Source organism: Lagopus leucura, unplaced genomic scaffold (assembly GCF_019238085.1).
Source record: "Lagopus leucura isolate 7727_CA_CO unplaced genomic scaffold, USGS_WTPT01 Super-Scaffold_100073, whole genome shotgun sequence".
Classification (NCBI taxonomy): Eukaryota; Metazoa; Chordata; class Aves; order Galliformes; family Phasianidae; genus Lagopus; species Lagopus leucura.
The window spans coordinates 447,224-470,932 of NW_024962314.1; the positions used below are offsets into that span (position 1 = coordinate 447,224).

General features: G+C 50.1%; 1 protein-coding gene across 9 annotated transcripts in view; it reads left to right on the forward strand.

Annotated features, from left to right (window-relative positions):
• PPP1R12B (protein phosphatase 1 regulatory subunit 12B) overlaps window positions 1–23,709 on the forward strand; it is an 84,472-nt gene that overhangs the window by 35,698 nt on the left and 25,065 nt on the right. For 6 of the 9 annotated variants that reach the window (XM_042887106.1, XM_042887107.1, XM_042887105.1 and 3 more), the window contains exons 13-19: window positions 890–1,075; window positions 1,596–1,781; window positions 12,010–12,100; window positions 12,550–12,711; window positions 13,396–13,579; window positions 14,097–14,209; window positions 14,571–14,615. In XM_042887106.1, coding sequence (XP_042743040.1) covers window positions 890–1,075; window positions 1,596–1,781; window positions 12,010–12,100; window positions 12,550–12,711; window positions 13,396–13,579; window positions 14,097–14,209; window positions 14,571–14,615 — 967 coding nt within the window. The remainder of the gene's footprint in view (window positions 1–889; window positions 1,076–1,595; window positions 1,782–12,009; window positions 12,101–12,549; window positions 12,712–13,395; window positions 13,580–14,096; window positions 14,210–14,570; window positions 14,616–23,709) is intronic. The other 3 variants (XM_042887115.1, XM_042887110.1, XM_042887112.1) reach the window with 2 other exon arrangements.

Here is a 23,709-nt window from a genome sequence, read left to right on the forward strand (position 1 = left end):
CTCCATGCATTCCTGCGTGGGAGTCATTAGGATGCAGGAGGTGAGACGAAACCTTCCCAGCCTTTGATTCATCCTGCAGACAGCCCAGTCTGACCAGGAGCAGCCAGGAATACCAGTTGCTGGGTGTGTCAGGATCCCAGATCACGAATGTGTGCTTGTTTCTCCGTGCCATCAACAAGCAGCCTGGATATGGGGCTGAGCTGCACGTGACGCAGAGATTTTTGCCACGTTTCATCATCTGTTCTTAGAGGTGCACAGCTAATCAAAGCAGAAGGGTGCATCCTCATGTTGAAAGCCCTTCAAAGTAGGAGCACTTAGAGCTTTTCAGTAGAAATGGTTTTGAGAGTTTTGCATTAGAATGGCAAAATACGCATTTCCTTTGCTCGTTCTTGAGTACTTTAGGACAATTTTGGTAGTGATTGTTCCAGATACAGAGCTTGTGCCGTGTGTGCCCCATTGGAGCCTGAACTGATATTTTTAAGCCACTGCAAACAGGTTCTTAAACCTGGAAGTCCCAGGCATCGCTGGGAGGCAATGCAGCCAGGCCTGCTGCTGTCCCTCGCTCCTTCCCTGCTCCCAGCAAAATGATCCTTGCTCATCATCCCCACCATTCCCCATACACAGCATCGCTCTGCGTGCAGCTTCTGCCACGGCAGGACTTCTCCCTTCCCCGATCTTCCCTGATCCACTGTTATTCTCTCTGTGGAACTCAGCTGGACTGATCTGCAAGGTGATCTGCAGCATCTCTGGTGTGCCATAATCTCCTTTGCTCAGGAGTAATACTTTGCTAAGATGTAATACTCCCTTTTCAGCTGCGAGCTCAGCTGTGGGGATGTTCTGTTGAATGTTTACTGTGCTCTGAAGGACCTGATTTTGTGATGTTTTACAGTGCTTCATTTGGTAGAAGTAGTGACCTCAGCAGTCCCTACATTTCAGCCAGTCGCAATACATCTCTAGCTACCTCACCCACTGCCATTGGTTCATCTACCTCACTGAGCACCCCGTGGCAACCTGCCTCTGCCTGCCCCACACCTCTCGGTGCGAACACTTCTGCATCCACCTGCCAGCACACCAGGTAACAGCTGAGATAACGCTGCACAAAGTCAGCGCTTGGGTTGGAAGTTCTCAGTTCTGGATTATGGATTGGAAATGTACTTCCATACGGGAACTGCTGATAAGAGATCGCAGCGTGGTCGCAATGGACAGTTTCAGTGGCGTGTTTGCACCAGGATGCAGTTAGCAGCCCACGTGTGAGCTCAGCTTCACGCTCCTCCTGCCCTGCTGCGATGGCACGGCGCTGCTCGGGCTGCTCTCCAGCATTCAGCATACGAGCTCTGGAGTTCGTTCCTTCTGCCTATTCACCAGTTACGTTTGTAACAATTTTTGCTGCAGACGGGGATGTGGTCATTAACTCTGAATTCTTCCTGCTTATTCTTCTACACGTTTTTATAAACCGGTTTGAATGTGTGCAGTTCCCTCTGCTACCACCAACCCGGAGCAGGGAGGATGAACTGCCGGTGCTCCCTCGAAGCCGTGGTCTCGGTTAGCAGTTGAGTTGACTTGCTTTGCTTTCCGTTATGTCTTCTCTATTTCAGAGCCCCTTTCAGGCAACAAACTGATTCTGCCGTAGAGAGAAATACAGAGGGCCTCTCTGCTAGCACCCCCCTAGGTGTAATCACAAACCGTGCTGCACGCGGCTCTGCTTACGGTACTGCGAGTGCCGCTGCTGCCTCAACCACAGGAAAGGACTGCTCTGCTGAGGAAGCCAGGGAGCGCAGAAGGTCAGTGGGCAGTGCTGGGGCGTTTGGTTCCTGCTCTGTGGTCACAGCTGGCGTGGTGGTGCTGGTGGGGGTGGCAGAGCTGTTCCTCAGGTGCTGTGTGAGGCTGCGGGCTGCCGGCCCTGCTCTGTCTTCAACGGTCAGTTCAGAACCTGAAGGTTGCATTTATTTGGGGCTTTGCCTGCTCGTCCTTTCAGCGTGTCTCAGCCTTTTTCTTCTCTAGTCATCTCTGCTACAGTCTGAGACCTCTGTGTGCAGGAACGGGCAGCGCTCAGTGGGTTCTGTAATGTGAGTCCCCTCCTAAAAAGAGCATTGCACTGAGATACGTTCAGACCAAGTGCATCCCTGTGCTAAGACCAGTGGGGATGTCCTTGTATTGCTGTTAGTGGGGGAAAGCAAACGCTGCTGGAGTGTGAGATGTGTGATGCAGTGGAACAGACTGCACTCCAGCAGCATCTGCTGCCTTCTGTTGGCTGTGAAAGAAGACTCAGCATGGAGGCTGAAGTCTGCCCTGTGCAGCCAAGGCTGTTCCAGCAGCAGCAGCACTTTGTGTGGGTCTGAATGTATGATGTTACCTTAAGACTGAGGAAGTATAAGCCTGGATCAGTTGATGCTCTTTCCAAAGGAAATTTACCGTGTGCATTTAAGCACAGAGTATCAAGTGATCCTGTTTATTTCTGCAAGCAGGTGAACTTTTGCAGGCTGTCCCTGCAGTCAGCCATGGGACCCTCCAGCACACAGAGGTGTGCTTGCTGTGGGCTTCTCCCTGCTTCAGATGCAGCAGATCCAAGAAAGAAGGCTGCTCTGTGCTGTTGGAAAATACTCAGATTCCTTAGGCTGTCCAGGCCCTTTTTTCTTCCAGAGCTAACCCAGGTAGTGCTTGGAAGGCACTGCAGGCTGAGCCGAGTTCATCAGCTCTGTATGCAGGGAAATAATTGGATGTAGCTACTGCAGCTTATCATTTGGGTCTGTGAGGACGCTGAACATTCACTGCTTGGAGTGCCTCTGCTGCTCCGGGCGTTTTGCTGGCGGTCAGTTGACTCGGTGTCATTTGCAATTGAATTGAGATGAGCTGCCAAAGGATACTTTTAGTGCAGAGAGACCACGGGAGAGCACAGAGCGTGGATTGTGCTCTCTGTTCACTCTTCAGACCTTCTCATGACAGTATCTCTATTTTGGCAAACTCAGAATAAAGCTGCAGAGGCTTTGGATTCTTCCCAGGAGAAATGGTCTCTGCAAACCCCCCGACTTCTGGCACTGCCTGCAGACACAGAACCTGACTGACAGTACTTGTAAATGCCAAACAGCATCTATTAATATTACTGCATCGGCATTTATTGCCACATCAGTTCCTATAAATAATACAGGAGATCTGTTTGTCTCCTGCGTTCCTCCTATTAGTGATCCATCTCTTATGAGTTATGCTAATGCAGAGGTAAAAGCCAAAAAATTCCTCCCACCTTCAAGAGAAGCTTTGAAACTACTGAGCAAAAAATGCAGCAGTGATGCATTGTGCTTAAGGGCAGAGGAAACCTCGTGTGTGTGTCTCTTCTAAGAGCAGGATCTGCTGATGGGGCGACTGCCTGCGTGCACAGAACTAGGAAATGTGCTCTTAGGAGAGGTCACCTACATGGGGAAGGCTGATTTTGGAAGGAGGCCGAGTTCAGTAAAAGCAAATAAAAAAGGAAAATGGCAAGCAGTTGTCAGGGAAGCACTGTATGGATTTCAGTTCCCAGCTGTTGTAGTAGCATTTGGTCCGCTTCAGTGTTTCCAAAGCTCCAGCTTTCTCTTAGCAACAAAAACATAAACAAGCTTATCATCTAATATTAGATCACAGGGATGTCTTAGAACTTGGAGCCTTAAATTATCCGTGTGGAGCCAAAGGTTAAAGCAGAAGACTGTGAGGTTTGGGGAGGAATGAACAGCAGAACTCTTCTGCTGCTGTTTGGGATCCTCTGCCAGCCGGCAGGTTGGCCCTGGCCCACCGTAGCATTTCCTCTGGGGTGTCCCTCCTCCATCTCCTTCCTGGCTCCCTGCTTTGGTCAGGTAGCTGAAAATCAAGTGAGTCAAAAAAAAAAAATTGGGAAGAAGAGAGGAAAAACCAGCAAAGAAGAAAGCAGGAGGCAGCAGAGGAGCGATGCTGTGCCTGGCTGAGCGCAGCCCTGCCGGAGCTGGGGGTGCAGCAGCGCAGCCACGCTGCATGCAAGGCTCACACAGACCCAGCAGCCCCCCGTGCTGCAGCACTGCAGTGTGCTGCGGGCAGCTCGGAAGGTCGCCATCCAGCAAATCGTTGTGCACTCGGTTGCTTTCTTCTTTCCTGTGGGCAGCCGGTGCTGAGCGATGCTGCCGGGCCGTTTTGCTGATCTCTTGCCGGGGCAGAGCAGTCTCACGTTCCAAAAGCGTTTGTCCAGCTGAGCGCTGAGCAGCCCCGGCTCTGGGGCCGAACACCTTGCTGGTTTCTACGCGCTGCCGGGGGCTCAGTCCTGCTGCCTGCTCTGCCCGATGTCCTTTACGCAAGAGCGGCCTCTAGTGCTGGCAGCCCCTCTGCAGAGATCGCTGTGATCTCATCCTTGCTGGGGCCGCGACCTGGAATGCAGCGTGTGCTGTGCGATGTGCAGCTCTGCGAGGGAGCCCTGGGGGCGCACGGCCTCACCTGAGGGCATCGCACAGCCCGGAGGATCGTAGAATCAGGAAGGCTGGAAAAGACCTGTGAGCTCAGTGAGTGCAACAACCATCGGCCCATCGCCGCCGTGCCTGGATGTGCAGAGCAGGAGCTCTTTACCTGAGGACCGCAGGGCAGTGCTGCCTCTGTGCTCAGTTCTGTGTCCGCTTTAGAAGGAAAAGCTTGAATTGAAGCCTTGTCTGTTTGGGTCAGAATTAGGAATTTAATTTGTTCTTCCTCTTTTTTCTTTTCTTTTTCCCCCTGCTCACACTGTTAATACAATTGCAGTTGTGTGTGTTCTTCTTGTTGAAAGTTGCATCAAGGTGGCAGTGCTCACCATCAGGAGAGCTGATGGAGATGGGAAGCGATCTCTGCCTTATGTGCCCAGGGCAGATTTCCAGATAGAGAAACGTAAGATGAGGTGGGCTCACTTCCTGGGGGCTGAGGGCTGTGCTCAGTTTAGCATCTCGCCCTCTAAAGTTTCGCCTGGAAATGTTTTTGGAGGAAAGTTCACTGACACGCACGGTAAACGTGCCTGGCAAATATTTCTCTATTCTGCTTTGTTCCCGAGAGGAATCCGAGGATCCAGCTGCTAATTATAGTAGTGTATATTAATAATATATTAATAACTAAATCCTCCTTCACCAGCACTACTAGATGAACAGTTTTTGGCGAGTCCTTCGGCCCTTTTGCCTCGTGATTCCTGTCCAAATTCAGAACTTGACTCCTCAAGGGGTTCCCTGATACGTTAACCCTTCTTATTTCATAAAACAAAACCACAGGGAGATCCTGACCTCTTCAAGACTTAAACCGTGGAACTTGAACTCAAGAGGTGCTTAAACATCACTAGACAGGAACCGATGGAGAAAGCTGTGAGAGCTGTGCTGCTGCCTGTGACAGCAGTGTTTGTCTCCTCATCCTCACTGAGTGCTCACAGTTCCCTGGGCAGCCTGAGTGCTGGGGATGGGGGAAGGGAAGCTCCCATCTGTGCCAGGCCGTGGAAAACGAAAAGTTAAAAGGTCCTGTGAAGAAGTGAGCAGTCATGTGGCACCTGCTGCTGAGAGCCTTTATCTGCCATGCTCCTGCAGCTAATCGCTTTCAGATAAAGTTGTCCTTTTTTTAAAGGGCTGCTGGTGCAGATGATGTGGGAGGGCAGGAATTCTTGGGGCCACTGGGTTTTCCATGTTGGGAAGCAGCGCGGCTCCTGCTGCTGTATCAGAAATCAGCCTGCATTTCTATTTGGAAAAAGGTCGAGGTGTGGGATGGGGGTCAGTGCTGAGCCTGCCTTCCTGCAGGGCGAGCGAGCAGGTGTGTGCTCAGCTGCCCACGGCTGGTGCTGTGCTCAGGGCGAGGAAGGGGGGATTTTGGCACTTGAGTTGGGCGGAGGAGCTCGGGGTGGAGGTTGGCCTGCTAACTCTGAGCATCAATATATGTGGGATCCTCCAGGAATGGGCAAGGAAATGAAGCGGGCACTGCTCGAGCTAAGCAATGTAACAGCAGCCTGACGGCATGGAGCGAGCAGAAGGTAAAGCTGCCTTTTCTCGTCCCTTCCTACGTGCAGAATTTGTGTGCGGTTCCTCCTTCCCTACTAATCCCACCCGCTAATGTGTTTCACGGATTTAATTGTTGAATCTAAGAGGAGCTCTGTTCACGGGTTCCAGCTCCATCTGCATACCATCACCTGGACTCCGGGGTGTGGGTGTTTGCTGACCAGGATTCTGACGTGTCACGGTGCCCCATACTGGCATTAAACTAAAGAGTGAACCTGAAATGGTTGCGGTTGAGCTGGGGGTCCGGCTGGGAGTTTGTGTAGCACAAAGTCAGCTGTTCCGCCAAATCCTTTGCTCCACAGCACCGACCCGTGGATGCTGAAGGTGGAGGAGCAGGCAGAGCCGAGCAGTGACCCAGGGGCTGCTACAGAACGAGTTTTTGAGCCAACTTAATAAATCTTCTGAGAACAGCGGAGTCATGAAATTGAACCGGAGCCTCTGGCACACGCTAAGAAATTGCAACCTTAGCTCAGTAGGAAATGGGAATCTGTTATGCATTATTAACATTCGGTGATGTTTTCAGTAATTGAGCCGGGGCTGATTCATGCCTGCGTGCATCCCTTGAACCTCTGCAGCAGCAGCTCAGCGCCTCCTTCCACGGGGTGGCAGCCGAAGGCCGTGCAGTGCTGCCAGCCGGCGGAGTGCTTTGCAAAGGCTCCTGTAGCTCAGCAGCTGCGTGCTGCTCACGGCCAGCAAGTTCTGTGGGTTTGGTGGCTGTGAAAGGCAGTTTGGCAGATACTCAGGTTTGTGTTGAGTGCATTTTGTTCAAGAACATCCTGCCTTGCCTCGACATGGAAACCAACTTTTGGGAAGGCTGTAGCAGCACTGCTCGAGGTCGTTTAAAATGTCACATTGCAGTGTTTGACTTGCTGCTTGCTTCAGAATGAGAGAGCAATACCGAGGGAAGTAAAGCACGTGCATCTTTGCCTGCCTGCTGCAGGAGATGGAGTTTCATCCCTTTCTGTTTTGGGCAGCGGTTTCTTAAACACGGAGATTCATCCTCTGAGCACTGCAGACAGGGGTGCCTGTTGTTCTGCGATGCAGTGATGCACTGCTCAGCAATGGGCATTGGCACCCGGTGTGCTGAACAAAACCAGTTTCCAGGTATTCCAACCTGGAGGGCTTTGCTCTTGTGAGACTGCAGCTAATTGCACTCGATGACTGAAGGGAGGTTCAGCAGGGAGGACGTCTTGCTGGCTTGCTGCGTGTTGGCAGCACTCTTTGCTTTTTTTCTTGCAGAAAAAAAAAATGCTGAATTATTTGTTGTTGTTTCAGACAAAGGGGAAATGTGTCCATTAGGTATCTGGAAGGATCTAGATTCAGAGCACCAGCAAGCTGCCTCCAGACAAGGGTGTCAGTTTCAGGCCCATGATCACCGTGATGCTGAGGGTCCTCCGTTGATGCAGAGGGAAAGCATTGATCATCTGAAAGCTTCCAGCCTGTGTGCTGTGTCCCTGTGTCCCCCTGCTCCAGACGTGGCTCAAGAGGTGACAGCACTGATTTTCCTTTCCTTGCAGAGGAAACCCAGGGCCCGTGGGGCTCAGAGGAGCAGCAGGGCTCAGTGAGAGCAGCTCTCATTGCTCTGCACCGCTGTGAGCAGCCTGCAGAGGGCTGGCATCAAGCTGTTTGCCCTGCAGGAGCTCCCTGCTTTGTGAGCAGCACACGAGATGAGCACAGCAGAGTGGAAGTGCTCCTCAAACAGCAGCTGCCATGCTGTAACCTCGAACCATTGTAAACATGGCATCAAAGCCGAGTTCTGAGGAGGGATAAAGGGAGTTTGTTGCGATCAGCAGGTGACAAAGATCACCAGTCTCATAATCTCAGATCAGAACCTGCATGCGTTGGGCAAAGCGAAGCTGTCACAGATAGGGAATTTCATCGTGTGCTTGTTAACCTGCAAATCAGACTGTAAAGAGGTGATGGAAATTCAGGCTTTTGAGATTCCGTGAGCTGAAAATTCACAGTCCAGATTGGAACACAGTGACAGCTCTCACCAGCCGGGACCAGCATGGGAGGGGAGAGCAAAGGCCTGGAAATGGGAAATCCTCAGAGGAGCCTTTTCAGGACAGCTGCAGAGTGCTTTTAAGAGCGTGGCTCTGAAATCTTGTTATCCTTTTGTCCTCTGCTTATGAAACATCTCAGCGTTGCCTGGCTGTCCCCCCCCATCCCTGTTCCATCATTTGCAGTCGGATGCGTCGTCCTCTCCTGCCTGTTGAATGCTCTTGCTGCATTATGTTCAGTTTTATGGCGACTTCTGTGGCAGAAGTTTCCGTTGGCTGCGTGCTGATGCGCACAACGTGTTGGCATGGGGATAAACAGCAAAGAAGAGAAACCCGTTGTTGGATGTGAGTGCAGGAGAGCGTGCTGCCCAGCTGTCCTCGTGTAACTATCAATGATTGATTCGCTGCTTTAACGTCTAACTTAGGGAGCTGTGTTTTGGAACTGCTGTCAGCGTTGTTTCCTATGAAACCTGCTCTTGCTGCTCTTCCCCCCCCAGTTTATGGATAGTTCCTTAGCTAATGGCAAGTTTCCAGGCTGTAGGATTGCATTGCTGGGATGCTGTACTTTTCCAGTGCCTTCCAGAGGAGCTGTATCAGTGCTTCAGACTTTCTCTGGGCTTTTCTTCCATCCTTTGATCACCATACAGCTATAGATAGATCTGTGTGGTAAGGATGTTTGAAATGCCTGCAGGGTTTTGAACAGTGGTCTCATGCTTTTGCAAAAAGCTTTTCCAAACGTGTTGGTAGGTTGGATGGGATGGATTGCCATCTGTGTGCCAACATCGCCTGCGCCTGGCTCCCCTTACCCATCTCACCCAGAGCTGGAGGAGTCACAAGCCTCGTCCTGGCTTCTGATACGGCCTCTGGTGTTGTGTCTGGGGGTGCAGGTTGGGCTCCTGAACTACAAGGAGGATTTGAACTGAGCAATCAGGGAGTCACCATCGCATTATCTGTGTGTCCGTTAGCAGAGATTGGTGCTTCTTATTCTGCACCATTTGCCCTTTACGTGGCAGTTGTCCCTCCATGGCATCTCCTTTCTCTGCAGCGCAGATTCTCTATTGCGGGTTTGGTTGCATCCTTGGTTTGCCAGCTTGGATATCCAGGCTGTCATTTGCCCTACTTGGCCTCTCCCTTTCTATTCGTGTTTCATTGCTGCTACTTGGGCTGCTGGTGAGCAGTTGGGATCTGTGTTTGTGTCATAGTGCCCCAATTAAAAGAATTAACAGTGAAAATCGGTGGCTTTTTGCAAGGAAACACAACGTGTTGGGTCGTTTCCTTAAAGATCTGCATGTATGATTTTTGCTGGCATTAGGATGGCAGAGATAGTGCACTTCATTAAGCATCATATACTTAAAAATCAAAATCTCTGTGATTGTTTACACGCTACTTTTGCTGTCTGTCTCCTTCAGCTTGCTGTGATCTGCAGTTCTGCTTTGGAGAGCAGTGCATTGCTTTTCACACAGCACACAGCCCAGCCCTGCTGTGTGGCTGCATCCCAGCTTGCTGCCTCCTTTCAGTCACTCCTGCAGGTGTGCTGTCTGCTGTCTGCATCTGAAGAGGTGCAGCACAGCCGCCTTCTTTCAGCACTACAGAAACGGGCTGTGGCTGCTTCCTCAGAGGAAGCAGAGCGTCGCTGTGCAGTGGCTCTGCTGATTTGCATCAGAAAATTCGTTCACCTCGTGCTCATAAAATGGCCTTGGTGAGCTCCGAGCAGCAGGGAGTTGTGTAAATGGAAACCTGAAGTCAGCAGGCGATTGAGTTCAGCCCGGCTGTGCTGCAAAATGTGCTCACCTGAATGCTAAGTCACTGCTGCAGGTTGGATGCAAAATTGTTAACGGTGCTTTAAAATACTCCTATTTTTTATCAATTCTGGAGGAGCAGAGGGGAGGAGTGGGAAGGAGCAGGAGGCAAGATGTCGTTCCTCTTGCTGTGCTCGCACGTGCTGTCTGAGCTGTGCTGAGTGCAGCAATCTCGCCTTGCTCACACGAAGCAGAGCATCCCTGCAATCCAGTGCTCTCCCAGCACCACGTTGTGGGTGTTGGGTCCTCCTTCTATGGGCAGAGAGTTTAGCTAGCAGTATATTTGACAAATGCACTCTTCCTGTAGGTGGCTTATTGCTTCTGGATGCTCTGCAGAGAGCAGCTATCCTACTTGTGTCAAAATCTGCAGAAAGTGCTTATTGTTTCCTTAATGTGCCATTACCTGGGCAGCCCATTTGCACAGCGTAAAGAGGAGCAAAGAGAGCTACTTGTCTACAAAACTAGGAGCAGCAAAGCTTTTGCACATCAAGCAGCAGGTTTTTGTTCACGAAGCAGCAAATTCTTAGGAGGCAATCATCGCTCTGAATTTTAGGCACTTCCACTGTTGGAACATCCATCACAGCTAGTGTTTCTGTCTGGATAATCAATGGGAAGAAACGAGCTGCTCTGCAATGCATTCACATGATCAGCTCTTGCTGAAGGTGACGAATTGCAGCCTGGAGGTGCAGTTCGGTGTGGGCAGCCCAGCTGAGGACGTCTCCACTGCAGCCATCTCCCAGATTCACAGCTGGGCCTTCAGCCTCCTTGTACGCTCAGAGCAGTTCTGGCTTATCAGGTGGAACACACACCATGGTTGTTGGGTTGGTTTCTTCCAGCTTCCCCATTGATCCTTAGGTGCAGAGCACGATTCCCATGGAAGCACCTCTGTGCAGCCAGAGCATTAACTGATCTGAGCTGGGGGGGACCTGAAACGCCATGGAGCTCCAACCCCTGCCATGCCGGGCTGTCAGCTGCTGGTCACACTGCCCAGGGCCCCGTCCAACCCACCCTGAATGCCTCTGGAGCTGGGGCACCCTCAGCTCTCTGACAGCCTTTGATGGGAGCCTCTGCTCAGCGCTGCCAGCCTCGCGCCTGCTGAATCAGTGCTGGGCGTGAGGTCATGAAGAGGGAGCTCAAAGCTGTGGGGCAGATGATTTGGGGATGATTCAGCCTCGAGGATTCATTGGTAGTGCAGCAAAGTCAGTAATCTTTCTAATAAATGGCTGGATCAGATGAAAAATCTGTTCAGCCCATTACGTTACATGGGAAGATGGTCTGCAGAGGGCAAACCAGGCGAAGAATCCCAGGGCAAATGAATTTTTCCTCGATAGATCTTTATCCCTTTCTTGGCTAATTACCTGTCTACATCTTTGATGCTCTGCTAACCTGTGGCAGTGATAGACCCACAAAAGAACATTTCATTTCAGACACTCTGGTTCTTCTACTCTGAGACGGCGTTAATCATCATTCCCCATTAGCCGGGCTGAAGAATCCAATCTAATTAATCTTAGCTAAGATGGAAGCCAATCCACCGGTATGGAAATGAGCCTCACCGCTGTGCTCTGCTGCAGCACTGCTGAATTCCTCTTAAGTTCCTCCTCTGTGAGCGTCTGTGCAGAGTTCAGTGAAGATATTTTCATGTGAATAATGCTGAGATCTCTGGGGTTTAATGAAATCCAGTGGTGGCACAGCCTCTGAGGCAGCTGTGTGCTTTTCGGTACCAAGGGGCTCGCTTTACTCAGTGCTTGGAGGTCACTTCTTTCCTTCCTTAACCCTTTCCACCACGTTCCTCCTTTGTGTGATGCCTGCAGTTCTGCTGCTTTCTGCTGTGATGGGTTTCATACTGATGAAGGCAGCAGATTGCAGGGATGTGATGGTGAATATAATGCAGGGAGGAATGTGCCAGTGCAGGATTTCTTTCTTGAGATCTATATCTGAGCAAGAGATGTTTGGTTTTTTTGCTAATGAGCGTAGTAAGACATGGATAGAGGTAAATAACACCCCAGATAGGAGGAGGTGATGTGTGCATTTCCCCTGCTCATAGGAAGGATGGCCCAGAGCAGACAACAGCAGCAGTGCTAGCAGACAGAGCTCAAAGGATGTTTGTAGATACAGAAGAGACCAACAGCTCTGGAGCTCGCTGAGTCGGGAGGGCAGAACGTCCGCTTTTATTTCCATGTTAACCTCTTCTGCCTCTTTTTGTCGTTGCTTTCCCTGCAGGTCATACCTGACCCCGGTGCGGGATGAGGAGGCCGAGTCGCTGAGGAAGGCGCGATCCAGGCAGGCCCGGCAGACACGCAGATCCACCCAGGTGAGGGATGGAAATGGGTGCGAAGGGCTGCTGCGTGAGGAAGCAGGACTTGTGCTGCTGAGTGAGGGCCTGGTGTGAGGGCCTCGGCTGCCCTGACAGCGCCGGGGAGACGCTGATAAAAACACACAGGAGGAATTACTATAAAATACTCCTGCGAGCACCTGGAAGTGAGATCACAAAGTCCTCATTCTGTCGGAACAGCAGAATAGCTGCCTGTTCGTTGGTGGCTTGATGGTGAATGTTTGGGTCGCTCTGATGCTGTGCTTACACTGAGAAATGCGGGAAGGGCAGCGAGGCGCTTCTCTCTGGGTCGGCATCACATTGAGGCCCACGGGCGTCAGGTTGGCCGAGCAGAAGCCCGCTGAGCAACCTTAAATTTGCTGCGCGAGCTGGAAGAGCTGAAAGGTAATTGCCCAAATGAAGAAATCCTCGCTTTTCTTTGTTTGCAGGGTGTAACGCTGACGGACCTTCAGGAGGCAGAGAGAACCTTCAGCCGCTCCCGGGCAGAACGGCAGGCTCAGGAGCAGCAGAGCGAGAAGGCTGAGAGCGCTGCTGAGGACAGTGAGAGGCAGGAGAGCCGCACACGGTGGAGCAGAAATGCAGATGAGGAGGTGAACTCCTGCCTGGCCCCTCGTTGCTTGTGTTGATGGAGCGCTTAGGCTAGCTGAGAGAAATTCTTAGGGGGTTTCCTGTTTATTTTAAGGGGGCAGATGTGCTGGAAAGATGCTGAGGATTGTCCTTGCCTCAGAGGGGTTGCACGTATGAGGGTTAAGGTGTTCCTTTGCTCTCCGCCAAGGATTGCATTCCTCTATTTCTTACCAGAAAGCAGAACTGGAAATCATAGAAGTGGAATGAGAAGTCTAATGAGAGCGTTGTTGCCTGGATCCGTGCTTACTGTGCAGATTGGGCTGAGGCTTTTTCCTTCCATCATAGCACAGATATTCTGGGTGCAGTGGAAAGCTGGGTAGCACAGTGCTCTCCGCCTTCCATCACTCCTGTATTTTTTCACTCAAAATCATTTCTGAGATAACTCATTTGTTGTGTTACTGGCAGTAGGGACAAAGGCAGTAATCCTAGGCTTCCTAGCAAAGGAACTATACAGTGTTTATGTGCATAGCTCCACAGGGCTGTTAATGCTTGTTCCAGTCTGTATCTGACCTGGTGGATGGTGCTGATGGCTTTCAGCAGTGCTGAAGGAAATACAACCCTCTGAAAGGTCACTCAGCTGCCTGAAGTCCCAATCTTCTGCTTCCTTCTCGTTTTGCCAACTTGTTGTCATGTCTGTTTGCTTACAGGCTGTCTATCGGCGATTAAGGTGCCCAGTGCAAGCAGACAAACCCACAACACCTGTATCTCCTTCTACGTCAGCTCCTCTCCTTTATACAAGCTCTTACCTAACTCGAACAAATAAATATCTGGGTCTTGACTCTGTGAATCCAGCAGACTTCACAGCTGTGGCCACAGAGATGGAGAAGAACGGTATGTGCTCAGCAGGAGGACTGGAAGCTCCGGGATTTTGATGAGTTTTAGAACTTGCAGTGCATAAAGTCACAGAGTTTATGTGTTCTGAGGGGCGCAGTGTGGGAAGCTGCCATCTCAAAAAACAGATGTTACGTGTTAATAATGTGGGGTAAAGGCCACTGCTTGTAGAAGAGGAGGATAGAAGAGTTTTCCATTTAGAACAACTAACTGACATGAGTCTATGTTGTGTTCAGATCTTAGAGCTGGGGTACTGATTCTGCTACTGCAATTTGTCCTGAGAATAGAAGTACGCTGTGGTGATCTGCTGAGAGCTGACAGGCAGTGAAATCCTTTGGTTTTGGATAAGGCCAGGTGTAGCAGGGCGCTCTGAGTCCATTCTATCTGGTTTACTCACTCCTCCGTAATGGAACACAAGCCAGAACGACCTTGATTGGCTTGAAAAGAAGCGTAGTGCCTTAGCAGAAGTGCAGATGTAAATCACTGGAACCAAAGCAGTCTTTCTTTGCTTGGCTAGAGCGCGAAGACGCGGATCTGGACGACAGATCTCCAAACAAGCAGTCGATCCGAGAGAGGCGGCGGCCAAAAGAGCGGCGAAGAGGCACTGGCATCATTTTCTCAACAAAAGATGTGAGTTTGGGTTCCTTAGAGAAGTGAAACTTGCTTTGTAATATTTTGAGTGAATTTCCTTCCAGTTCCAAGCTTAAGATTTTTTTTCCAGATCAGGTGATTCCCCTTTGGTCCGTCTCTCTCTAGCTCCTATTTCAGACTGGCACTTCCAGAGCGATCACATCACCCTTTGGTCCATGTAGAATCTAAGAAACAGGCTCTTAAAGGCCTGGCTTACTCCCTTATTTTGGTAGAAGTGTTCGTAGCTGTAACATCAAATCATAAATAACATCTTGCTGTGATATTAAAAAATGAAAAAGAGAAAGAAAGCAACACAACTGTTTCCAAGATGCCTCATGATAGCATCTGCTTTTCATCCTAGGATGATGACGACGTTGATGGAAATGAGGAAGTGAAGGAAAGTCGGGTGAGTGAAAACATCTCCAAACAGTGCTTTGCTCCTGAGTGCTGGTGGCAGTAATTCTCCTGTTGTTCATATGAGAAGCTCAGGAGCCAACTGGCAGGGAGCTGGGAGCAGTTTGCTTACTGAAAGGTGCAGAATATCTGCAGACCGACCCGAGTGCCAAAATCTGCTCCGTGTGGAGAAAGTGTGTGCTATGGAGAGAGCTGTCAGAGCAGTGTCCATAGAGCAGGGCTGCCAGGTGTCTCAAAGAGACACAGCCTGTGACCTTGTGCCTCAGCATCATCCCAGCCACGTTGGTTTGGATTCTGAAATCTGTGCTCGTCTCCTCGTGGATTTGTTTCTGTGCAGGAGATTGTCTTGCCAAGCAGCACACCAGAGATTGTTCTTTGTTCCCCTGTAATTGCAATAGTCTCATGATCCTCCCAGGCCCTCTCTTCATAATAATTGTTGAGTCCTTCCAAATTGACTTGGTTTCTTTTGTTGCTGTCTGTCTTTGTCGAAAACACATTTGAGCCTGACAACATGACTTAAACATTGTTAAAGCCGAGTGCGTTTCCAGGCTCTCAAAGTGTGATGTGCAAACCTAGGAAAGCAGTAAGCTGAAGGTTGCATGGAGGTCAGCCTGCTTGTGCACATTTAATCTTTGACAGAAACATTCGACTCAGAGCAGCTTCTCGTGTGCTTTGCAAATCAGTGCCGTGATGGAAGCATTTATTGGATCAAAAAGAAAATATTCTTGTTATCTTCTTCCTGTGCTTGGTCCAAATGGGGGGAGGTCGTGGTTGGACTTCTAGGGGTCAGAGCCTCGCATGGAGCTGGGATGGCTCTTGGCACATCCGTGTCTTTCAGTGCCAGCCTTTGCTTTCACAGTGCTTGCTTTGCAAGTGTGGAACTCAGGGTATTCCTCGCATGCTGTGTGCTGGGTTGGGTTACAGCACTCATACCCACTTTTGTTTGCTCTTCCACTGAAATCTGAATCTTTCGTGCAGTGTATCATCCTTAAAATTGTTCTGAGATTTCAGCCATCTCGCCTTGAGACCGAAGGAGATTTAAATGTTTACAAAGTAAAACTAATAGGGCTGTGCTATTTTGTGCAGTCCTCCAGCGCTGCTGCCTTGGTCACTCGTCCCCCAGTTTATTTTACATTGAAGTCGCTGACATTTCTGTGCTGCAAACTGCCCCTCGGGTTGCAGGAGTCGCAGAGCAGCTGCTGGGACACAATTCTAGCACCAAGCAGCCAATGCAGTTCGTATTCATGAGTTTATCAGTAATAACTTGCTGTTGTGGACTGACGAGTGCAGCCGTCGTTGCTGTGAATTTGAATGTGGTAAAATGTCCCATTGCAGACCCTCAGATCCCCCTGAGTTTGTGAGCAGCTTTTTTCTCCAGTGTTTGTGTGTTGGCTGCTAAGCAGACAGATTGCATGGGAGCCGAGCAAGGCCCTGCTTCAATTCCCTCTTCCAAACTGTGCAGCAGTGAGGTTCAGTAAAGGCAAGGTAGGTGCAGTCTTTGAGGAAGGAGCAAAGGTAAGTTGCTGTAATTCTCAGAAGTGGATGAATTATTTTGGCTGAGATTTGCAAACCCAGCATGGGAAAGCAGCCCAGACTCTGGCTGAGTGGCAGGCAACTGAGAGCAGCCTCCTAATAGGATGTGTCAGGAAACCTTCATTTGTTTTGCTACCAGCCCTGCCTTTCTCCTGCTGATACAGACTGCTTGAATAGGTTGTGGAAAGTTGGAAGAGCAGACAAAGTTTTATTGTGGAATAAATGTTCAAGGGCAGAAGGGCTTTGGCTGGAAAAAGCCTCTGGGGAAGCAGTTCTAGGAGGGTTTTTTTGCATGGTTCCACTGGGAGGAATGTGTAAAGGGAAGAGCCTTTGTTGGGATTGGGCAGACCTGAGCTCAGAGCAGAGAGAAGGAGGGAGCTTGGCCTCCATCTGGGCTCTGCTTCTCCAAGCGAGAAGTTGTGAGAGTGCAGGGAGAGCTGAGCAGGGGGGCTGCAGCGGGGTCCCTGGTGGCTGCACTGCTGACTGTGAGCCAGAGGCTGAGGGGCAGCAGTGAGAACAGCATCACGGGGGGTCAGCGTGTGCCAGCAGTGGGGGTGGGCACACATCCATGTTCCGGTGTGATTTTGGAGGGGGTTTCCATATCCCTGGCTCTTTCTGTCTTTGCCTTCCACCCAATGTCTGCCAGTGCTGTTAGCTAGCAGGAGAAACTGGGTCCAATCTGGAAGAAAGCTGTTTCCAAATGAGGCACTGGATGTAACAGAAGGAGGACGATGTTTGCAATAGTTCAGAGCATTTATCTACTTGTAGTTCTCTTTAGAGGCATTGCAAGTGAGTCTCACCCATGTGGGACGCGGTTTCTCAGGGGAAAGCTTTAAATCCAGCCGAGTGTCGTGTTGGTGACATCCCAGCATTCCAGGCACTAAAAGTGCCAAGGGAAACATCTGTTTCCATGGACTTCCCTTAGGACGGTCTGTATGGCACAGCATAAAACTCAGACACGTAAATGGCGTCAGCTTTGATGCAGGGATGGCACTGGAGCAGCAGTTGTCCTTATGGCCACAGTAAGGTGCTAAATGAGCCCCATTCTCAGCTCTTTGAGCTTTCATTATGAAACGTGACTGTTCTACGTTCCAACACTGCCCAAGCCCACTCTGCTTTGTGACTAATTCCTTCTCTGCCTAATGGAGTGACTGACCTGAAATCAGCAGGCTCAGGTGAGGGCTGATAGAAACAACAGCTCCTGTAGAAGGGCTGCATTTCTGAGCTTGTTGCTGTGAGTTCCAAGGGAAGAGCAATGAACTGCAGAGTTGGTTATGCAAACTGAGCGTCCTGATGTTGGAGCTGTTCCACAATGAAGCTCGGGAGCCCTTATTTGGGGATGTCACGGGGATTTCTCTCCTACAGTTTTGCTCTTCGTGGCATTTTATTTCCCACAAAGACTTCCAGTTCAGCTTTTCTATCTGTGCTGTTTATCAAATCCTTCTTTTAAAATAGTTAAACGACCCAAAGGTCAGAAGCAGTTTCAGCTGCTGTTGCTCCTTGCCTGTTACAGCCAGACTGCATCTGCCAGAGCCCTCAAGTCCTACCTTCCTCCATGGACCCCAGCCTCTCTTGCTTCCTTTTCCCAGTCTGGCAGCACAAAGCACAGCACCCTGCGGGCTGTTGTCTTTTTAAGCTAAGAAAGGATCCGAGTCCTCTGCCTTCAGGACTCAGATTGCCTAATATGGTAAGGTATGTCTTCACAGCCTGCTCTGTTTTGCTGAGATCCGAGGGAAAATTGACTCGTAAAAGGGAACAAAATAGGTGAATTTCTTGCCAGCTGATAAGAAGGGGAGATCTTTCAACCTGGACATTGTGATGTGATGCTGCTCACCGTGCTCCTCATTGCTGCCAGCCCAGGGTCCCTGTGGGGCTGTGAGGATGCAGTGTTTCTGCTCTTGAATGTTTACTTCTAACACAGATGTGGTGTGATGGGGGAGCAGAGCCACCTGGCCCACATCCCAGGTAACAGAGGTGTAGCTGTGCATCACTTGTGTGGCTGTGGCTAAATTATAGAGGACTTAATTATGTGTAAAGGGAGACTATGAGAGATTGGCTCTGTTCAGTCCTGTTTATAAACAAAGTGCTGTAATAGGTTGTTATGCTGCAGTGAGACGGGATCTTGAACTTGTGCACAGCTAGCAATATAAAGTTGGATCTAAAATAGCAGAAAATTGCTGCAAGAGCATGAGTTAGTGTTTTGGCATAGAGCTGAAATGTGGTGAAGAACATTTTTATTGCATTTGGAGTACCCTGGCTTCCTTGGGAGCTGGAAGGGGAAGGCAGTGTAGACATTAAGATTCATTCTGTGTGCTTCTATAGCATTTTTTTCACATCTGCACAGATGATTCTCCTCTGTTGGTTCTTCTTAACATCAGTGTTTGGAGAGGAGTATCAGACTTGCTGTCTGCCATCCCTGGTGATACAGCATTTAAATCGTCAGCATGGCTGCCCAGTCCCTATTTACGGCTCTGGGAAAACACATTGTTTGTGCTTAAAGGCCAAGCAGTCCAAGTCTGCTATGCAGAATACAGGGTTACAGCTAAATGTGTTCTGGTTAATTCCTGTAATTCACCAAGCTGCTGAATTAGGAAGGTGTAACGTGAAGCAGTGTCCACGATGGAGGTGGGTAACACAAAACCAGCTGATGGGCAGCCTGTGAGTCCCGGGGAGATGAAGCAAAGCAGCGAGTCCTCCAGGAAGGATTCACAAGGTCACGGAGCCGTGACTATTCGCAGTAACTTTATGCTGTAGCTTCTTGTTTGGTGACTTACTCTCACAATTTCAGTATGGTTCAGGGTGACAAATCTTTCACAGTTGTCAGCAGGTGATTGCTCCCGAAGCTGTGGAGCTGAGGTTAGCAATGGATCGGATGCCCAGCAGATCCCTTGGCTTTTGCTGGCAGTGCTGGGAGCTCTGTGCTGGCAGTTCCAGTCGTCCCATTTCAGCCCAGGGTTCCTTTGCTCACACAGGAGCCGACTCGCATGCTTCCAGGGATCCTTCTTCCTTCCCAGAAGGAGCTGGGAGCAGTGTGATGGTGCCACATGGGCTGGCAGGGGGATCACTGCCATATGTGTGCATCCCTCCTGCGCCGGGTGACGTGGCTCAGGTGCTGCAGAAGCAGCGCTGGCTGAGGCTGGGCAAACCTAACGACTGTTTTCAGGCTGATTGTGTTTATGATTTTTGATTTTAAGAACTAACAACACCTGTTTATGCTGATACGTATCCGTGACACGCTGAAAATTGTGGAAGGGAGCGAGATTTCCAACTTCTGAAGTTCCCATAGCAGCCCTCCATCCTCTGGAGCTGCTGGTTGTACCTCGCTGTCCGTCACCCTGCAGCAAACATCTTTCCTGACATCCTCCAGGAAAATCCAGCCTGTGGGATGGATGCTGGTGCCTCAGGTGGGCAGGGTTGTGTGCCTTGGGGTGAGCTTTGTGGGCAACGAGAGATGGCTTCGGGGGATGCAATGCAATGCAGTGCACTCCGTGCTTCCTGCCCAGTGCTTCTCCATGCTCTGCTGGCAATGCTTTCCTTGAGGCAGCGTCCCTGTAGGTGGGTAATGCTTGTGGCTTGTGAGATGCTGAAGGAGTAAATGGTTCCTCTCCCAGATATGTCCAGAAGGACTGAAAAGCAGAAGCTGCGTTGCCAGATGGCTGGAAAGGAATGAAGAATAAGCTGCGTTTGTTTGGAAAACTGAACTCAGATTCTCTGGCAATAAAATATCCTTTGGAAAACAGCACTGTAGGAAAAATCGCGTGTTCCAGTGACTCAAGGGTGGTGATGCTGTTTGTCACCCTTGTCTTTAAAAGGTCACTTTTTGTTCCTAGTTTATACCCTCCCACATGCTTTTCTTCAGAAAGAAGCCTCCCGTTTGGGAAGTCACCGTTTGCTTTTGGTCCTGGACGTGCAGTTTCACTACTAGGAGTAACTCTGTTTGGCAGGAGCCTTCATTGCTTGGTGCGTCAGGATGTAGAATCCTTAAGCTGTAAAACTCCTTCCTGGCAGGGATTGGCCCCCAGCTTTGGTTTTTCACACCTCAGTATGTTTGCTTTGCTCGCTCTGGTAGGCACCTCACACACAGGCAATGCTGAGCACTGTTTTTTTAATGGACTTTTCTTTCATTACTCCTAGATTGCATCCTTGGGAGGGAATGTAACCTTCTGCACCGCAATCCATTGCTGCTGTTGAAGGAAGGCCAGAAATAGCTTGAAACGTAGTTAGATAGCAATGTGTTGAAGCTGCACATTTGTTGGGTATTGCATTGGGAGAGCTGGCTGCTGCGTGGCACAAAGGCCCCGTGGGCATGGGGGGGGGGGGGGGGGGGGGGCGAGGTGGGACATGCACACACTGCTGAACCTCCGTGTTGCTGATCCATCCGATGTGACTCTGAGCGCTCGGTTTTACTTCTCCATGTCGTGTCTTGGAAGGTCTCGTAGCTGGAAATGCTGTGTTTACATCTGGTTCTTATATTCCTGCTGGCTTCCTTTGTTTCTCTGACACTGTCAGTATTTGTGAGTTTCTGCTGCGTTCCTCCTTGCAGCTCACCGTGTGTTTGCTTCTGCCGTGCTGGAAGGAGGTAATGTCACAAAGCACTCACAGAGTGCAACTGCTGAACAACTTGAGCTGGAACATGTCCTGCTCTGACACTGCTTTGCCCTTCATGGGATGAAGTCACTTGTTTTTGGCATCGGCAGTGCTCTGAGATGGACCTGGGAGTGGATGAGGAGCTCATCTCTCCAGTGCTCATCACTCTGCTTTTCTGAGCAAAACGTGGCCCTGATGCTGAAGTGGAGCCTGACTGGAAAAGGACGCCGTCAGCTTCTGCAGGAGCATGGAGCAGATGCTCTGTGCACAGCAGCCCTGCCCCAGCATGTGGGGTTATGGCATAAAAGTCAGGAGTGCTGGGGCTGCCCCTGCACCTTCCAGTTGCATTTACAGCCTTGAGGGGAATCCCATCCGTTTGGTGTTCCTGGTTATTGATACCGTTGCCTTCCAGCTCTGTAACCTCTCACTGACATCCCTTCTGGAGGGGATGAAGTCAACACAGTGAAATCCTTCTTCCTTTTCCACAGACTTTTCTTTAAGCTCAGTCCTCATGGTGCAGTTGAGGACGTCCCATTCCAGTCACTCTGTGCCCCTTCTTGTCCCGTTCCAAACATCTCAGTTCAGACCCACAGAACTGCCTGAATGCTCATCTCCTGTGTGCCTGTAGGTGCTAAAATGAGGTTTCTGTGCTCACAATGGTGCTTCTTTTAACGCTTTAACCACTGCTTTTCATTTTCTATATTTGTGAGAAGGCAAGAGGATTCTCAAGTTTTAAATATAAAATGTGCCATTCTCAGCCCACACTAAAATTATCTTCTGCTGCAGCTTAATGCTAATCCAGGTAAGCCTAATGGGTTCAGCTTCCAGCATTTTTGTGGTAAATTTAGTGATGGGAATAGAAAGCAGAGTCACGTACGGTGCTGAGTGTACCGTTATAGAATGGCAGCGGCGTTTGGGAGGGGAGGAAGATCCTCTCCTTCTGCTTCGTATCCGTGAGACATAGTGCCAGGTCTGCTCCTGGGAATCCTGCTCAGTGCACTGCAGAGGAGAGCTGCTCACTCCCACAGTTTGTATTCCATTTATGGCAAAGTGCTGCAGTGCCTTTACATCACGTTTACAACAGAGCTTATTGCCTGACCAATAGTTTCTTTGCTACAGCCCTTCAGCCTTCTGCTGCCGAACAGAACCATTGCTGGCTTTTCCAGTCCTAAATAAACCCTGTGAAGCTGTAACTGAGCCTGTTAAAGCTTGCATGTAATTCTACAGTGATTTATTTACAGTGTTTTAAAGTGTTTTTTGTATAGCAGGTATTTTTCAGTCAACTTTTCATCATCCCTGATAACAGCAGGTTGGTGTTACAGCGTGTGCAGCTCTGACCCTGTGCTGTCCCACATAACAGCACTGCTCTGCATTTGCAGTGTCTGCAGCCTGGATTGCAGCTCGTGGGGAACCCAGAGCTGGCCGTGCAAGAAACAAGGCTTGTGTTGCAGCCTTGAAGACAGGCTTTTCATCACATCTCCTGGGCTGGTTACCAGCACTGCTAATTTCAGACCAGCTCACCGAGCACTGAAACAAACAGCTTCTCTGCTGGCAGAATCTCATTGCACAACGGGCGTGGGATGCAGAGAATCAAGAAGTGAGGGCAGCAGTGCCAGCAGGATTCGGGCTGCTCCGTGCAGGTTAACTCCATCCCCACATCCCATCAGTGCTTCTGACCGTGAGATCCACACAGCAGGGCAGCACAGCAGTGCCCTCGTACCGAGCTGTGATGGTTGCTGCTGTTGCAACCTTCCATCTGCAGCACCCCAGGTGTTCAAGCAGTGCCCTGAGCTGTCAGAGCAACGCTGGGCTGGGCCACAGGTGCTGCATCACAAACAGCAGCGCTCGTAACCCAAGCATGTGGGTGTAGCAGAAGGCAGATGCAAGGCGTGTGAGATTCTTCCAGGGAAGAAAGTAATTGTTTGATGCTTTGTGTGTGGGAAGACTTTAGGATGGCCTGAGGTGGATGGCATGAAAGAATGCATTCAGATTTTGGCCATAGTGTAAACGTTGCTTGGATTCTTGTTTTGAGAGGGAGGTGCCCTGCACTATGGATCTTAGCTTTGCATGCCAACTCGGTAACAGAAAAGCAATTGGAAATTCAGTCCAGAATCTGTTCTGTCTAGCTTACATCAATAGTTCAATACTTAATGGGTATTTTGTGTTTAAACTGAGTTTTTCTGTTTTGGGGTGGGTTTTTTTGTTTGTTTGTTTTCATAGAATCATAGCATGGTTTGAGTTGAAAGGATCACAGGATGGGTTGGGTTGGAAGGGACCTCAAGGACCATTGGGTTCCAGCCCCCTGCCATGGACAGGGTTTGGTTGTTTTGTTTTTTTACAGGCTATCTAGAGCCCTAACAATTCTCTTACGGCGTATAAGAGGACAGGACAGTGGAGTTCACTCTGTTTCTTTGGAGAGGTGTCACAAGAATGAATGTGGCTTCAGAATGATGAAGTATTACATGAAATATGCAGTCTGGATTCCAGCATTTCCCTGGGCTGGAGCAGCACCAAACGTGCAGCTCGCTCTCCTCCTGCAGGTGCCAAATCCAGAAGTGGAGGCTGTGAAGTTCTGTGATTGAGCAGCAAATAACAAAAAGTCCAGGGGTCCAGCGGTGCCTGCGCTGTTTGCACCAGGACTGGAGTCGTGCCCAGAAGTGCTGCTCCAGGACAGACTGATGCTGGAGCCTTCCCTCCTGCTCAGCACGATGTGTGCTGGTGCACAGGGCTGCTGCTGCCTGTGGTTGGTGTTGCAGATGGACTCGAGGTGACCCGGCCAGGTGTGCAGTGTGGGGAGCATCCTGGTGTTGTGGTCCCAGCGCTGTCTTCAGCTCAGCCCCTCTGTCAGCTCTGTAAATGCTCTCATTTGGGGAAGCAAACGCGCTCCTCAATGCATCTCTGCCTGGGGGAGAGAGGGAGGTTTGGCTGCAAATGAAAGAGAAGTCAGCTGGATGAGAAGTAATTCA